Source organism: Lemur catta, chromosome 6 (assembly GCF_020740605.2).
Source record: "Lemur catta isolate mLemCat1 chromosome 6, mLemCat1.pri, whole genome shotgun sequence".
NCBI classification, from domain to species: domain Eukaryota; kingdom Metazoa; phylum Chordata; class Mammalia; order Primates; family Lemuridae; genus Lemur; species Lemur catta.
Genome location: NC_059133.1, coordinates 87,043,034 through 87,061,541, shown reverse-complemented (window position 1 = coordinate 87,061,541; position 18,508 = coordinate 87,043,034). Strand labels below are relative to the sequence as shown.

Below are 18,508 nucleotides of genomic sequence, written 5' to 3'. Positions count from 1 at the left end.
CGCTTTTCCCCTGCTGAACCCTTCCCGGTTCTTTGCTGGGTAAATGCCCTTGGATCACTCAAATTCCCCTTAAAGCTCACGACCAGGAAGCCTTTCCAGGCATTCCTCCCAGCAGGATTATTTGTTACTCTGCCAAGAAAAAAAAAAAAAAAATTCCCACTCTTCGTACGCCTAAAACTTTTTAAGGCATTAAAAGTTGATATTTGTGTATTTCATTGTTTGACAAATAGAAAACCCTTCAGACAAGTAGTGTCTTTTGCCTTCTGCAAGTGTAAGGTGAACGCGGGGATCCAGCACAACACAGGACCGCTCGGTGGATCGCGCCCCTCAAGGCCGTGCTCAAAATTCTCAGCTGCCCCCTAGAGACCCCAGGGTGAACTGCACCAAGCATTCAAAAGGCTGTGTCTGCCCCAGAAATATCCAATGCCTTAATCCTGAATCTACCTATTTCTAATACATTTTATATTTTAGGCAGGAACTAAATCTTTTCTGAGCTCATCCCTGTTGTGGGAGTTGCAAACTCCAATGCCTGAAGGTGTTAGGTACATAGTTAATGAAAGGGGAGGAACCCTTGGGGGGCTGTGTTGAACTTGAGAGCCTGTATTCCATCTAAAGCAGGCTGTTGCCCTCAGCCCCAGAGCAATGAGAGCCCAGTGTTGCTAATCTTCTGATTTTTTTTCAGGAAATCCACAAATCTGGAGTTCTATGGGAATCTGAATTTTTTTAAGTGCTTGAAACCAATTTAATCTTTAAATACCTCCTTTAGGCCATATAGGACATTTCCATGATCCAAAAGTAGTCTGTGGACTGTCATAAAAGCCTTATGATAGCCAGGCACAGTGGCTTACACCTGTAATCCTAGCACTCTGGGAGGCCAAGGCGGGAGGATCACTTGAGCTCAGGAGTTTGAGACCAGCCTGAGCAAGAGCGAGACCCTGTCTCTACTAAAAATAAAAAAATTAGCTGGGCGTGGTGGCATGCCCCTGTAGTCCCAGCTACTCAGGAGGCTGAGGCAGGAGGATCACTTGAGCCCAGGAATTTGAGGTTTCTATGAACTATGCTGACACCACGATGCTCTAGCCTGGACAACAGAACAAGACTCTGTCTCAAAAAAAAAAAAAAAATGTCTTATGACCTTTGCTATACATCCTTACCAGGTCCTTGTGTAGCATCACATTGTGATGCATTGTGATGCTACAGGGTCAAATGAACATAATTAAACAAATGACATCATTTCCACAATAGCTATGAAAGAAGGCTAAAAGATGTCATGCTCACATAGAACAGCAGGTTAGGGTAGGTAACTTATTAAATACAGTTCTTATTAAACAATGAGGGTTAATGCTTCCTGATTCTTTGGAAAAATCAAGCATAAATGTTGAAATGTTCATAGTCTGATGTGTCAGATGATAAAAATTCATACCCATTCTCTAAAACCTATCAGCAATGAAAAAAAAAAAAAGAAAGAAAGAAATAAAAAACAGAGGATCAAATACTATCCATATTCCCCCTGTGGCTTGGAAGTGGGTCTGTAGTCTTGACACAGTACCTGTATAAACTTTAAGCAGAGAATCTATGGGTACAATTTGGAAAGTTTTTCCCTTTAAGGAAGTTGCCAGTTAAATCTTACAACAGCCTTTGGACACACTCTGTAGAAATTTAACTAGCAACTTACTTAAAATAATAAATCCATTTCCAAAAGCCCCTTTAAGGCTGGCATCGAGTGGCTGAGAGCCACCACCCTGTCTTCCCACCTCAGTAGTACTTGGCACCATCTGAAAGGATATTTATTGATTTGTTTATGTGTTTGTTTTCTGACTCCACTTATCAAAACATAAGCTCTTGAGGAAGGGAACTTGTGGGTCCCATTCCATCCTGTTTCCCCAGTGCCTATAATGGTGGCTGGTACTTAGCAGGGGATGAGGAAATATTTGCCGAATGAATAAACCTAGACAATCAGCCTAATATCAGGGTGTTTCTTTGGCAGTAACAGGAAGGTGCCAGGCAAGTGAGAGTCTCCAGGAGGGAGCAGGACGAGCCTTGACTCTTTCTTACTGGGCTTCAGGCTCTGTCCTCCACTTTATGAAGGGATACAGATTCAGTTTTATTTTTAAGTTAATGACTGGAAAATAAAATGAGAACAGAGAACAATGATAGCGTGGACGTTTTAAATATCCGTTAAACAGATACTTCTCTTCTCCCTGTGAAAAGGAAATGTCCCCATGCTTTATAGGTCAAAACTCAGATAAGGGAGCCTCATCCCCAGAGCTTTGGAGCTGGGGCTGAGAATTTGCACTTCTGAGTTTCCAGGTGATGCCAGTGATCTTGATCCAGGGGCCATACTTTGAGAACCACTGATGTAAACTGCAAAACACTATTCAGGTGTCAAATGTTAAGGTCATTCACACACACACACACACACACACACACACACACACACACACACACAGAGTTTACCACCATCCCCTTTATAGTCAACCTTAACTATGGCCTCGTCTTTTGACATTAAACCATTTTCCCTCATGGGAGAATTTCTTTAATGGTTATGAGGCAATCTATCTGCTGCAGAATACAGGAGACATGAAGAGGAGACTGGCAATTCTTTATTATTAACCACAAAGTAGTGGCTTATTACAATGAAACCAAAACAAAGGAGTTAATATAATAGCACAAGGACATACTACAAGGTTTCATAAACTGTTATCACTATTTAATGTGTTTGGGTTGGCATTTAATAGTTACTAAGAACCCACAATGTGCAAAAACTAAGCTCGGGGAGGGGGTGTTAATCCCTTGATTTCTTGGTGAGGGACTGGTGTGCTGTGTTGTAGATTTTGTCAGTATTTTATTATAAATTAAGACTCAATATTTTAAAATCCCTGTGCAAAAAGTCATTTTAGAATAAAGAAAGCTTGCTCATTGTCAATTTATCATCACACTCATCAAGGAATCTATATGCTGTGTTCTAGTTTCTTCCTTTTAGTGACTGAGGCCAAAATCCAACCTAGTTTTTATGTGTGTGTTTGCGTGTATAAGTATGGTCATTTTCTCTATTTTCTTATTTTCTGGAATCTAATTTCGATTGTATCATCATCTGTTTAAAATATGTTCAAGTAAAAGAATAGTGAGTATGTTCATAGGACTAGCTACACGTCAGATATCGTGCTAAGAATTTTACATGAATTATAGATACCGGCCTTATAGACATTGGTCTAGGCAAAGAATTTATGAAGAAGACCCCAAAGGCAATGACATCAACAACTAAAATAAATAAATGAGACCTGATCAAGTTAAAAAGCTTCTGCACAGCCAAGGAAATAATCAATATAGAGAAAAGACAACCTACAGAATGGGAGAAAATATTTGCATGCTATACATCCAATAAAGGACTGATAACCAGAATCTACAAACAACTGAAGCAAATTAGCAAGAAAAAAAATCAAATAACCCCTTAAAAAGTGGGCAAAAGACATGAACAGAAGCTTTTCAAAAGAAGATAAACTAATGGCCAATAAACATATGAAAAAATGCTCAACATCTCTAATCATCAGGGAAATGCAAACCAAAACCACAATGAGATATCACCTAACTCCAGTTAGAATGCCTTTTATCAAAAAATCCCAAAACAACTGATGCTGGCATGGATGTGGAGAGAGGCGGAACACTTATACACTGTTGGTGGGACTGCAAACTAGTACAACCTCTATGGAAAGTAGTATGGAGATCTCAAAGAACTAAAAGTAGAATTACCATTTGATCCAGCAGTCCCACTACTGGGCATCTACCCAAAGGAAAAAGAGTCATTGTATCAAAAAGACACTTGCACTCAAATGTTCATAGCAGCACAATTCACAATCACAAAGATGTGGAATCTACCCAAGTGCTCATCAATACATGAGTGGATTAATAAAATGTGGTATATGTATACCATGCAGTACTACTGAGCCATAAAAACATGGTGAACTATACCTTTCATAACAACCTGGATGGAGCTGGAGACCATTCTTCTAAGTGAAGTATTGCAAGAATGGAAAAACAAATACCACATATACTCACTATTAAATTGGAACTAATCAATCAACACTCATGCACATATGGTAGTAAAACTCAACAGAAATCAAGCAGGTGGGAAGGGGAAGGAGCGGATGGGTAAATTCACACCTAGGGTACAATGCACACAAACTGGGTGATGGACACACTTATAACTTTGACTCAAACTGTATAAAAGCAATTCATGTAACCAAAACATTTGTACCCCTGTAATATTGTGAAATTAAAAAATAAAAATAATAATTTTACATGAATAAAACTTTGATTCTTATAGCAACAGTTTGAGGAGGATACTATCATTATCCCCATTTTATAGATGAAGAAACTGACGAATAGAAAGGTGGAGCAGCATCTATTTTCACTTCTTTGGATCAATCACTCTGCTAGGCAGAGGTGAGTAAGATATCGTGCCTCCTTCCTTTTAAACTATGCCTCAAGGGACAAACAAGTTCAAGAATCCAAGGTTAAGGGGAGAGCATGAGGCAAGGCATACAGACATAAAAGCGCAAGAGGTACTGGAGAATGGCTAGTCGTAGTTATGCCAGCGTGCAAGTTAAATGCAGAGAGGTAAGAGGAAAAGAAGAAGGGGAAGGTAGGTCAGCCCTGGATGCTATGACTTGGGGGCCAGGGTGGAGTGGGAAGCACACTTTGCCCTATGGAAATATCTCCTAAATTTCAGTCATTCAAGTACTACTGTAACAATTTTCGTCACATCAGTGTACCATCTACACTACTTTTAATTTAATATTTAAAATAACTTTCCTTTAAAAAATAAATGTATTAAAAATTCATATCATTACTACAAATATGAGACAAGTGTCCCTTGCCAAAAATAGAAGATAACTATAAAAATCAATACATGATTATTTAAATTAAAAACTGCTCCTCCCTCTTAACCTAACTCTTGTGCCAGAGCAGAAACCCACAGCCACACTTGGGGGAGCACTGAAGTGGCAATGATGAGGCAAAGGTCAATGTTCTTATTTGTTGAGTTTTGCTCCTACTTCTTTCACATGCATATATTTTTAACTTACTGAGCCTAGTTTAATTTGTCTTTTTCTATATGAGATCTCAAAACTCCTCTACCTTAGTTGAATTCATAAAATATTTGGTTGCTTGTGTTTTTTCATAAAAAGCAAAGTTAAATTTTCATGTCACTGTCCTACTAAGATTTAAAAGCTCTTTTGTAGGTCAGTTATTTTAAATTCCCCTTGGTGTTTCGACATTTCCCTGCACCTCCAGCAGATGTCTGATCAATGGGGCTGCAGGGCCACGGTGCCACTGCCATGGTGGCTGCCATTTAAAAGAGCTTTTAATGCAGAAAATGACTGTTTCCTAGAAAAAACCCCTCTATGCAATGAGGACCTAGACAGCTATTTCTGTAGGTAGCTGTGGCCTTTGTTATTCAAAGAAACATGTTTTAGCCTCATAGATTAGGGTGATAGGTTCTTTGTTCTCAATGGAAAAGAGAAGATGTGTGTGTGTGTGTGTGTGTGTGTGTGTGTGTGTGCGTGTGTTTCATGACAGGTAGTTAGGAAGTATAGCTATGTGGGGATACAAGAAAGTTTTCTCCCCTTATATTTCTTTCCCTTCCTCTCTCCTTTCCTTCCTTTCTTCCTTCCGTTTTTGTTAATCTCAGGAAAATGACCAGCCTCCACACCCCCACCTCCACCCCTAGTGCTGCACCATTTCTTAACACACAGTTTAAAAATTCTTAAGTGACAGGGCCTGCATGTTTCCACAGCATGAATTGCCCTCTAGTCTACAAAATGATCCGCACTGATATCTGATCCTATTAGTATAGTTTTACTCTTTTTTTTTTCTTTCTTTTTTGTAGAGATGAGGTCTCGCTATGTTGCCCAGACTGGTCTTGAACTTCTGGCCTCAAGTGATCCTCCTGCCTCAGCCTCCCAAAGTACTAGGATTTTTCTTTCCTTTCCTTTCCTTTCCTTACCTCCTTCCTTCTTCTCTCCCTTCCTTCCTTCCTCCCTCCTGTGCCTTTCTTTTCTTCCTTCCTTTGCTTCCTTCCAAGACAAGGTCTTGCTATCACCCAGACTGGAGTGCCATGGGATGATCATAGTTCACTGTAACCTCAAATTCCTGGCCTCAAGCCATCTTCCTGTCTCAGCTTCTGGAGTTGCTAGGACTACAGGTGCACACCACCATGGCTGGCTAATTTTTTGCATTGTATTTTTTTTTTTTTTTTTTGCAGAGATGGGGTCTTACTATGATGTTGCCTAGGCTGGTCTTGAGCTCCTGGCCTCAAGTGATCCTCCTACATTGGCCTCCCAAAGTGCTGGGATTGCAGGTGTGAGCCACCATGACTGGCCTAGTTTTACTCTTTTACTGTGTATGTTGAGGCAAAAAGTATACTGGACAGGAATGGAGCTGGAAGTAAACGTCTACATCCAGCTCTGCCACTCTTTAGCTGTGTGACTTTGGGTAAATCTTGTGACATCTGTGAGCCTCAATTTACTTACATGTGCAAGTATTTCTCAAAGTCTTAATAGGAATCAAAATGGGATCATATATGTTAAAGTTCTCCATGAACAGCATTGCTAATAAAGTGTTATATAAAAGCAAGACGTGTCAGTAGCCAAATCTTCCTAACATCCGTTACTCTCAGGCTAGACTGTTCTAACATTTATAAATCTTTCCAAGCTCCTATAGAAAAAATATAATTTTTTTTTGGAGAACACTGAGGTAGCTTAAATAGCCACCAGATATTCTACCTACGAGAGAATATTCTGTCCTTTTGCCAGCAAATTCTCTTTCCTGTGGGATGGATGAAGAAAAACTAGTACATATTGTTTTAGGAATAGCCAAAGACAATGACTTCAGAAGATACCCTACACCAAATCCTTGCACTAGAAAATGTGACAGGCCATCCAGGGAAGTCTGGTGTGATGGGGACAAGTTGTGCACCTGGAAACCAGGGCAGTGGAGAGTGGGCTTCTTTCCTCTTGAGGTCTCTCATTTTCTCTCCAATGAGTGCCTTCTATGTGCACTCCTTTTATCTTCCTTCAGGGTCACACTTTCCTTTTCACTGTTCCCCTGGAAGAGATTTAAGTTTAAAACTTCAGAACATTTATCTGTCAGAACCAAGACCTGCAATACCTGTAAAACCAGCAGTGCGCCACCTTTAGGAGCAGCGGACAACACCTAGACACAGGACAGAGAGGGAAGGATAAAGGAAAGTAGGAGTACTTCCAAGCAAGCCTCCTGAGATATCTCTCTTTATCACGATAAACTAAAATATTTGCCAAATTATGAACAGAAATAACTCTAATAGAAAACAATATAAAATCACCCCAAATGAGCTGAGTTCTATAGCTGTTGTAGGAGATTTATGTCCATGTTTTTAATTAATGGCTTTCATTCTTAAAGACAATGTGTTTTTTCTTTATTGGCCAATATTTCCTTTCAAATCTTTGTACTGTGGGCTGTTTAGCAGAGTTAATGTGCCTGGGTCAGAGCTTTTCTCCCCGTACACGTGTTACTTTTACCCTGTTCCTAGCCAGTCTCATAAACAGGCACTGAGGAAAGAGAGACTCTGAATGGACTAGTAAAAATTCATCATCACTGCAGAAAAAACTCAAAGCATAAGATATTCTGGTGCTGGATCAATAGAAGCATGTTTGTATATGAAGGACAATCAAGTATTATAGCTTTAACGTCAAACTTCATATCTCAGCTAAAGCCAATATGCTATTAATGTATGCATGAAGTAGCTTGCTTGGTGGAAAATACTTAAAGGTAGGAAAAGAATAACACAGAGCTATAATAGCCTGTAATAGCCCAGCAGTCTTGAGGTGCATCAGCCTGTGTGTGAGTCAGCCAGGTGCTGCCCCCACTGGTGGAAGAAGGGCATTGTTCTCTCCCTCCTGGGCTTACTTGTAGACCAGAGAATAGAAATAGCACAACAAAGGATAAGGATGCAATACCAAACGTGAGTCTTGCTAGTTCCCTGGAAACATGAGCCTGAATTTCATAAGCCTTCGACTCTCAAGAAAAGGAAACCAGGATGATGAAAAATGCAGATAGACCCAGAACACAGGGCCAACCCCATTCTCTGTGTGAACCTGCCAAAGATAAGAAATATATTTCTCAGCAAAGTTAGATGGCAGCACACTCGATCAGCAGATCAAAAAGAGAAAATACTCCGAGACTCCTAGCAGACCAGAAATAACAAAGGGATCCTTTCACACCAACTGCACACGTGTCCACTGGTTGTTCCTAAATTAATAAAAGCCAAGCAATTCCCAAATGAAGGGTTTTCATTTTGAACATTGAGGGACATTGGATAACAAAAAAAGTGGCTAAATTTTTTCACCTTGAAAAGCAATGGCATCAAAGTTGGACCAACAACTCTGAAATTATTTTCATGTGAGAACTAGAGTCTCTATTTAACACACATATGAATTTCTAATCCTAAGGGACCAGTCTGAAGAAGTTTGATACATCCTTACAATGGAATATTAGGCATTAAGTTTCATGATTTTGAATAATATTTAATAAAATAGTAACATGTCCACTATATCCTAGTAAGAGAAAAAGGTAGATTGTAAACTATTTGTGTATTAATGTTCCCAATTTTATTATATCACACGGTTATACACACATACACACAACATACACAGAAATAGCACTGGTAAGAAATAGAAAAAATGTAACTAATTCTTCTTAAGTGTGGATATGGGTGAACTTTATTTTATCCTACCCTCAAATGTCTTTAATAAATATTAATTACCTTTATATTAAGAAAGTCATAAACATTGTTTTTAACCTGTATATAAACAGAGTCTTCTAACTTCTCTACCATGCGTTCTTCTTCAATACCACTACTGGAAAAAACATTATAACCTATAAATTAGAAAAATAGTTCAGAGGATTCGGGGGCCAACCACAGATAACTGTCATGAAATAAAAATCTCAATAAAATTTAAACAAGATGGATGAAAACCATCTTTTGGCTTTGGGGACACTTTTCTTTTAACTGTATTTCCTTAAGCTAAAGTTAAGCCAGCACTTTAATCTATGAGCTCAGTTCTGCTTTTTTCTCCCCATCAGCATGCACAGGTTTCAAAAGTAAGTCAACCAAGGTTATCTTGTTCTTTTATCCTTTTCATTCAGTGGCTGACGACAAGCACCTGAGGACAACCAGCCTTTCTGAAATGATGTTTGGAAAGTCTAGTTTCCCAGTACATCTTGCTCTTTGAGTTATTTCACAACCGTGCATGTGGGTAGCAGCTTGACACTGTGGACTGAGCCTACAGCAGTGTTTAGACTTGAGGGGTTAATAGCACACCTCCCTCCAACCCTGGGGCTGCCCCCAATAGTATCTTTCCAGAACCCTGGAAAGGGGTGTAGGTAGGCAAACAGGGTGCCCAAGGCTCTCCGAGCTCAGGGAACAAGAGAACACTTTCTTGTGAGGGTCTGTGATAATCACAACTTGGGAAAACATCCCAAAATATGTAACTCAGTGGCCCTGTGTGTAAGACATTGGCATAAGTAAAACATATGTTAGTAGTGTCTTTACTTACCAAGGAACACAAAGTATCAACCCAATGTTAGACCATATCAAATAGTAAGATGGAAAAATCATCTTAGTTGATAGAAATGTTAAATGTCACAGTAAGCACCTTTCTTTTTGCAATGTACTTGGTGTTTTTTTTCCCTAGCCACTAGGAAAACTACAATACTAATTTGGTGGGGGCAGTCCTTGGCTCATGGTAGGTGCTTAATAATTATGTGTAGGAGAGAAGAAAGGAAGGAAAAAAAAGAAGGAGAAGAGGACGGAGGAAAGGGAGGGGAAGAGAGGGGAGAAAGTCATAGAGCTCACTCATTGTCATTTGGACAGGACTGCACATTACAGAGAGACAAGGACATGTTCAATTTTGAGGGCTTTCAATGTCATCCCCTGGTGTTGTTGACAGTTCTAGTACTCAACACTCCTCTCTATTAAGAAATTCTCCCTGTGGCTAATACAAACCCTCTCTGCTTCATCTTAAGCCCACTCACTCTGGCTCTGTCTCAGAGGAGAAAGTGAACAGCTGATTTCCACACTCGGTGCAATGATTCTTCATACATTTAAAGAGAGTAAGTCATCACCTCATTGCCTTTTTCTTCTTCCCCTTAACAACCCCAATTCCCACAGCTTTTCTCCATGGATCCTGTTTTCTAATCCCTTAATCCAACGGTGCATATTACTACTCAGTTCAAAGTCGGTAAAAATAGCATGTTGTCAGATGGTGGTATCAGGAGATCCTGCACAAACACCCCGACATGTGGAGCTTCTGTTTCACCCCCTGAGATCCCCCCTGCGGAGCCTGGAGAGAGCATGGATATTCCCTGGCCTCTCCCCTGAGGTTGGGAGGTGGAACACGGTTTGCACAGGTGTGTTCGGGCAGTCACCAGGTACTGTATTTACTGGGCTCCTCAGTGATGCCTCACACCATGCCGGGCACCGAGGCATCGTGGAGGGGCAGACAGGTGTGTTCCTGTCTTCATGAGCAGTCCGTCAGTTTGTTCGTGCGTGAATGTACGTGCAGGTGAGGGGATGGAGAGGCTGTTTTGTCAGTCGAAAAGGTTCAAGTGATATCTTCCATGACAGTGATCAACATCTATTATATCATTAATATCTCCAAATTGATCATTGTGGAATATGATCGTATAATCCTTAGGTGCTAGGATCGCAGAGCCTCCACATCCTGGAGTTGGTGCTACCCTGGACGAGAGGTCACCAGAGACATAGAGTGTCCCTTACTCTGTCCTACCGAGCCCAGGTTGCAGGTACTGGCAGAGCACTCTGTCTTACTATATTGTTGCTGCCACAGCTCTTGCGGGGGCCTCCACTGTCCCAGTTTGGTCACCCTCCTCCCCCTCCCACTGATCCACCCATTAATTCGTAAGTGGATCGTGGGTCCCGAACGGTGCACGGCAGCTCTCATTCGTAGCCTTTCACATCTGGGTGGATGTCGCTATGGTGTCTCAGTGTCGCAAGCCATAGACAGTACCAAGTTCAGGAAGCCCAGGGAACGACCCAGACAAATTAAAAATGTTTTAATCTACACGAGGAAGGACATTTTCTGGTAGGTGGAGGCAGGGAAGAGGGAGTGGGCTTATAAAACACACTTCTTATCTTTTGGGGGAAAAGACAAGCAGAGATGCAAATCTTATGTATTCTCCTTTAATTCTGACCCAGACAGTCCCTTTAAGGTCTGTTTACATCTTACAGCCTGAAAATGCGCCATCATCATTTCTTGAAGTCATTACTCAGAACACACCCCCACTGCATTTCATTTTTATTATCCCCATTTTAGAAACGATTAAATGGAAGCAGAGAGCAGTAGCAATGAAGCAAATCATGAGAGGCTCCGATAGAGACAGAAGCCTTAAAGCTTATTGGAACAGCATCTCTGTGCCAGACTATTTTTAATGCAAGTTTATGCAGCTGTCCTCCACTTAGAGAGTCTAGCAGATGAGCCCACTCCGCACTCTGTGGTTTTTTCACCATTCCTAACGCTTTCCAACTCACCATGCTATGCCTGCATGTGTGTGTGTGTGTATGTGTGTGCATGTGTACAGTATTCCTTCTTAAATGTCTTTCTCCACAGTCCTACACACCAGAGAGATGTTCTTGGCTTCCTGTGAATATAATTCCAGCCCAGAGATCTCTTTGCTCTTCCAGCTGCCTGTGCCTTCTAGAGGTTACTTTTGTAGGATCTCATTAAAGGTTCACAAGTGAAGGTACTATTTGTCTTTTTTTAAAAAAAAAAGATTGGGTAAATATACCAAATTTGTATATGCTTGCAGTCTTTTTAGAAGAATACGTAAGAAATTGGCAACAAGGATTGCTCTGGGGAGGGTTCCAGAAACTGGGAACAGCATTGCTGTGGAGAGGGGAGCTCAGGATCCCAGAGGAGGAGAGGACTCTCTTTTTCCTGGATACCCTTTTGTACCATTTGACTTTGTATCATGTGCAAATATTACCTTAAAAAATTACAAAAGAAGGGTGGTGGCTAGCAATTGACATTTGTTGAATACTGACTATGTTTCAGTCACTCCTAACTGGTGCTTGACTATAAAATCTCATGTAATCTTTACAGCAGCCTTATGTAAAAGCCCACTTTACAAAAGGGACATAGGGTCAGGTAATAACGGGTCACTAGCTCAGGTCTGTACAGCTGATCATTGGCAGCAGGGGAAGTGAACTCAGTTCTTCCTGATTCCCAGAACCATAGACTATGTTGTGTTGACTTCAGTTCTTTCCAAAGGAACCACGTGGATAAGACAGTAACTTTGGGACCACTTTTAAGAACCTGAAAGGACATTGTGAAATCCCATCACATGGTTTGCACCAACAACTTAATGACTCTTCCCCAACCCAAGGCTCCGTGTTAAAAGCTGTTCACGCGCGTAGGCCTCCACTGCATAGTGGAACTTCCCTCCAGTCTGTGCTGGCACTGGGGCTGTCACGCCAGAGCAGGGAGGGTACCTGCTTTCATGCTCTCTCCAGGAAACCTCTCTGCCTAAATGGGGAATTTTAGGGTAGAAGTGACTTTGCTGGTCAATATTCTGACTCTCCTAAGCACACGGGTTCATCATTTCTTTAACAATGATCTTCTGAGTGGTCCCTCTGAGCCAGGCACTCTCTGAAGGGTTAGAATTATGGAGGCGAACAAGGTCCTTGCTCCCAGGAAGCATCCATGCCGGTGTGAAGACTCAGGCAATGAATGAACAAGCACGCAAGTAAGACGGACACCAGATAATAAGTGTATGGGAGAAAATGAAAATAAACTGTTAGCTGGAGTGGCTGGGTGCCGACCTCAGTGTGGGTCATCAAGGAGGGCCTTTCCAGGGAGACGATATGTACCTAAATGACAAGAATGACAACTATGCCCTGGGAGCTACTGCCCTTCAAAACAAACTAAGCTTCCTCTGTACGCTTCAGCCCCCACCCCAATTTCCACTCCAAGCTTCTATTTATTTATAACGTGAATTTGCAATCCCAGATGTTAGCATTAGCAAGGGCACTAGAAGTCTTAGTCTCATGCCATCATTTTAGAAATGAGGACAGAAAGATGCAGAAAAGTGAAAAGAGCCAGTCCCATGGATAGACAGTGGGCCTGACTGGTAGCTGAGAGTCCTGCCTTTAGCCCAGGTTTTTCCCACAAATCCAGATTCCTTCCCTGCACATATTTCCAGTGTTCAACTCCTCTCTGTAGAATCTTCACCAGCCTCTCTGGAGTTCACAAACACTAAATCCTCCCTGGACCACAGGGACCCACTGGAGCAGCATTAATCACCTGGAGAATGTATCTGCGAGCCAAGGTGACAGTGGAAGGGAAGGCACACCTCTCCATGGGGCAATTTCACCACATCCCAGCCATGCACTAGAGCCATGCCTGCCCCCTGCCACTCCTTGCCCACAGGTGAGCCGGAAGAAGGGCTTCCAAGTTGGGGGTCGGGGTGTTGCATGGCTTTATGAACTCAACAAACACTAAACATCTGTCTTGCAATGTTCCCTGGTTTAACCAAGTCGACATGAAAATGTTCTACTCTATGATTTCAACCCCTCCCAAAATGCTTTACAAAAAGATTAACCACAGAATTCCTTTAAATAGCAAGTTTCTTTAGTACATTTGAAGTATGATCTATAAAAATTCAATCTACATAGATTTTATCCCCCCTCCCCCAGATAACAGCTATTACATCAAGAGCAATAGCATACACTTGGGCTCTTAATGATAGCTTTTGGACTCTTTTATTATGTAATGATTCTCATTCATGCCACAGATACTTATGGAACTGCTCTATGCAATACACTCTTCCAGGTTGGAAGAGGACACAGTGAGACAAAGCACAGCCTCTGCCCCTTGGAAGCATGCATATGCACGACTCTAACACGAGGCAGATGTGATGAGGGCTGCCATAGACACATGGACAAAAGCTACAGGAAACAAGGGAGTGAGAGATTGTATCTCTGTCAAAGATCAGGGAAGGAGGCAGCAACATTTTAACTAGGTTCCAGAGGATGGTTACGACTTTTACAATTGGACAGTTCATTCCAGGAAAATAGACATCATGACATGTACAAAGGTAGGACATACAAGGACACATCCTTGGAACAGAAAGGAGCCCAGTGTAGCCTGAGGGTGAGACAGGAAACCATGAGTTAGAGAAGACAAGTGTAGAAGGTAGGTGAGAGCCTTGAACGCAAGAACGGATTATGTCCAGACCCATCCATAAACCGTAGAAGACTTGAGTCAATTTGGGGCAGAAAAAGAACATTACAATGACAGTTGTGTATTAGGAAGCTCATTCTAGCAGCCTTATTTACGTAGGGATACTCTGAATGGATAAAGGCAGGCATCAGAGACGAGGAGGCCCATTTAAAAAATTATCACATGGTTCCTGAATCATATACAAAGTAAAGAATAAATTCAAGAGCTAGCGTACAAGCAGAATTGAGGAGGGAAGAGATCCAAACCCCAGGAGGAAGTGTCTAGCTCTGGAAAGGGGCGGGGGTCATAGACCTTAGATTCTGGCCGAAGCAAGAGAAGTCAGCATGAGGGCAAGTGGTGTCTCTTTAAGAAAGGACGGTGGTGAGACGCCTCCTGCTTGAGACAGTAATCACGAGTCTACGGCATAAAAGCTGCCCCAGCTTGATGTTTCCGAGCCACCTATGAAGCCTCAGTTATTAATAACTCCTCTTCTGGAGACAGAAAGAAGTACCTGTTCCACACGAGGGGCCCAGAACACATCCCAAATGATGATGTCTCCACCACCGCAGTGAAAGCCGCCTGATTAGGGTGGAGAGCAGGAGCCCAGGGAACAAGCGTTTCTGCACAAATGGTAGCTCAGTGGAGGGAGGGCCACTTGAATCAAGAACATCAGGCATAATTTAAGCCTCATGGTTGTGCCCTGATAAGAGGAAACACATGACAGATTGAGGTCTTCCAGTTCGAAGAATTAGGTCCTGGGTTGCACTGCCTGAGCCACACATGCCTAGTCTCCCAGGTGAGCATTCGCCTAACTAGCTGTCCGGGGCTCTCTGTGACAAGACTAAGAATTTCTGGCCTCTGGCATCTTTTCCTGGCTACTCTCCCCAGAAACATACAGCTTGGTTTCCATTATAGTCAGAACCACGCTGACGTCCTGAAGCCTGTTCTCAGCCACTGGGCCCGTGGAGTCTGTGGAACTTGTCTTAAACCAGTTTCCCAACATGTTTGCATAGAACAGAAATATTGCCATGAACAAAGAGGTGAAGTCTGTTGGGGAAATGCCATATTAAGTAAAATTAAAGATGTTTTTTGCTATGAGACATCTCTGAACTTTCAAATGTTAAAATGACCCGAGACTCCCCTAAAGTGAGAAACAGTATGTAGCATCTTCCAACAGTATTTATCTGCAGAACTACTTTCCAGCAGAGTGTCTCAGGGGACAAGTGTCCTGTAGAACATACTTACTGAAACAACGGTAATGACATTACTCTCAAGAACACTTGCATTTAACTAGGAATCTGGAATAATAATGAAAGCTAATACTTACTGAGTGCTAACTACATGCTAAGCACCTTTCTAAATACATATATTAATATATTATTCCCATTTTACAGATGACAAAACCGAGGCACAGAGTAATTAAGAGATTTGTCCTAGGTCCTAAATAGACAAGTTAGTGAGTAACAGAGCTGGAAATTTAACCTAGGCAGTCTGGCACCCACAGAAATTAATTTGTAGTGGTGGAACTTCAAACACTGTGACCAGCTGGCAGTGGGAGGGATTAGGAGCAAAACCTTGGATGGCAGCCCTTCAATCACAAGAAATCTAAACCTGCTTGCTCATAAATTAGTCTTTATAAGGCTCCCCAGATACTATGTAGAACATGACTTCTGAATTGTACCACGGATGTGGTTTCTTCATCAAATTATATTATAATGTACATACATACTCTTCCCCGAAAACAAAGTCATAATTCAGATAGCAATGCAATTAGCAATAATAAATAATCTGTACCTTATCAATACAAAAATCAATAATCAATAATAAATGGTAGTACATAAAGAAAACAACCTCTTGATTAACCAAATCAAGAAAATGCAAGAAAATGAAGAAGCAAGTTTGAGAAATGGCTTCTGTTGGGTTCTCAAAGTATTGATCTCTTGCCCCATAGGACTAGCGACAAAAACTAAAGAACTATTTTCCACTAAAACGTTGCAAAATTTTATATCCCTACGCTTCTACTTTACTCGAATATTGCCAAAGACATGTCTTACCCTCTCCCATTTCCTCTCCTTATTCAGAAGGATTATCACCAGTTTTGGGTGCATCTGGTAGCCATCTTCACTGAAGGACAGATTTCTCCCCTCAAAAGTGACGTTGATCAGATACCTACAAAGATAAAATAAAAGGAAGATTAAAAGTGTGGAGAAGGTACACCAAGAACAAGATAGTTAGGTAGATAGAAAGATGGCAGGAGTCTCTAGATATACAGATACCATTATCAAACTTGGTACTCCTTGAACTCCCATTTGATGATGCAATAGAGTCATCCAAGTTTTCACATAATAGGAATCATATGAAAAAATAATATAATAATTTAAAATAAGGGCACTTGGTTTGAGTTCAGTCTATAGCCATGACTTTGAGCAAATTACTTAGCCTGTTGAACCTCAGTGTTTTTCCCTATCTGCAAGTAGTGGAGTAATAAAGAGACCTACCTCATTAGGTTTGTAAGTGTTACATGAGATAACTTAGGTTAAGCACTTACCATGGAGCCTGGTGCACAGTAAACCCTTATTATGTGTTAACAGTTATTATTCAGAAAAAGAGGTAGATTAAAGGGTGGAGGTGGTAGAGACAAGAAAAGAAAGTGGGAGTGTGCCAAGACAACTTTCTGCTAAGAATGGCGGCATGTAGGAGCTTAGGGTCCCTCTCCATCTCAGAGATATGCACATACTCCTTAACTCTTGCTGAGGTCTTGCCCAGCCCATACTTCTAAGAGTTGTGCGAAGAGTTCAGTAGGTAGGAATCTAGTACTGCAAGATGTATCTGGAAACCAGAGCTATTGCACGGTATATAGGGAACAGAAATTACCAGGGAGTGGAAAAAGGAGGGAGAGGCATTTCACAGAGTGCTCTGGGTACCTGTGCATAAGTTAGCAGAAACTCTGGAGGTAACTAGAGTCAAACCAATGAAACTGCCTTCTTCCCGGACACCTGTACCCCAGCCCACCCCACTCCCCTGCTGGCAGCTATGATCTGGTGAGCAGTTCCTTCACTGGGAATTCCCACAGGTGTGCTTATTACAACTGCATTAGTGCAAATGTGCTGATGGTAATTAATGTCCCTTTACCTTAATGGCCCAAGAAATCAATAATGATTAGCTCTGTGTTCACACGACATGCTACTCTGGAGCCTTAGGCCTGATACTGGCTTGTGAGACATGTCCCTGCTAAGAAGCAAAAGGAATTCTTATAATTACAGTGAAGGTGTTAAAGGAAGCAGATGAAAGATGCCTCTTAACTCTTCTCATTCAGTGAAACTGGGAGACCCTTCTTTGATTCTTTCAGGTAGCATTAGAGTAAACAAGGGTGCTAGCAGGTAGATCCTTCCAGAAATTATAAAAATGCCTATGCAGCATGAACCAAACCCTCATGGAACACTTCTCACTGCTAGAACTGCCTGGGATGTTTGAGCCTGTCCTTCCCTGGTCTTGTGTAGCTGCAAGAGTAGAGATTCCTAGAATCTGAGAAATGAAAGAGACACCATAATCGACTAGCCCTCCACTTTCTGCAGTTTACGCTTCCCTTCTACAACATCATAGAATTGTTCTTCTCAGCTCTTCTTGAATTCTTCCACTGATGGGGGACTTACTACAGTACCGTCTACACCCCAAGGCAGCTGTCTCAGTGTTGGCTGGGCAGTTCTTTCTCACTTACAGCTGAATCTTCTCCCCTGTAGCCTTTCAATCCTTGTTCTCCCCTTGAGAGTCTACAATCTTAGTCTATTCCTTCTTCTACATGAGAGTTTTTCAAATCTTTGAAGACATTTATCATATATCCCTTATAAAATCAATTGCCATCTTTAAAGAAGGCTTAAGCTCATTTAGTTCTAAAATTAAACATGATGGATTAAGAAACAAGCACAGAGAGGTTAAGTTATTTGCCCAGTGTTACACAGCTAACTGGGAGGAGAGGTAACATTTTAAGCAACAATTCCAGTCCCACATCCTTCCCAGCACACCACCCTGATTCTCACATCAGCATCAGGCTCAAACATCCCCTGGTCCTTTACATGGTCATCATGTGCCATGGCTTCAAGTTCCTGCCATACCACCTTGGCCACTCTCTCTGGTCACCTCCAATCAGTGATGTGTAGCACCTCTAACCCAACTCTGGGCTCCCTGCAGCAGCTGCTCCTTTCTCTGCCCTGGCCCCCAGCAACCAGCACAAA

At 41.7% G+C, this 18,508-nt stretch overlaps 1 protein-coding gene across 1 annotated transcript in view; it reads right to left on the bottom strand.

The window, feature by feature from the left end:
* GRIN2B (glutamate ionotropic receptor NMDA type subunit 2B) overlaps positions 1–18,508 on the bottom strand; it is a 401,817-nt gene that overhangs the window by 97,521 nt on the left and 285,788 nt on the right. The window contains exon 4 of the mRNA XM_045554290.1: positions 16,331–16,445. Within this exon, the coding sequence (XP_045410246.1) occupies positions 16,331–16,445 (115 nt within the window). The remainder of the gene's footprint in view (positions 1–16,330; positions 16,446–18,508) is intronic.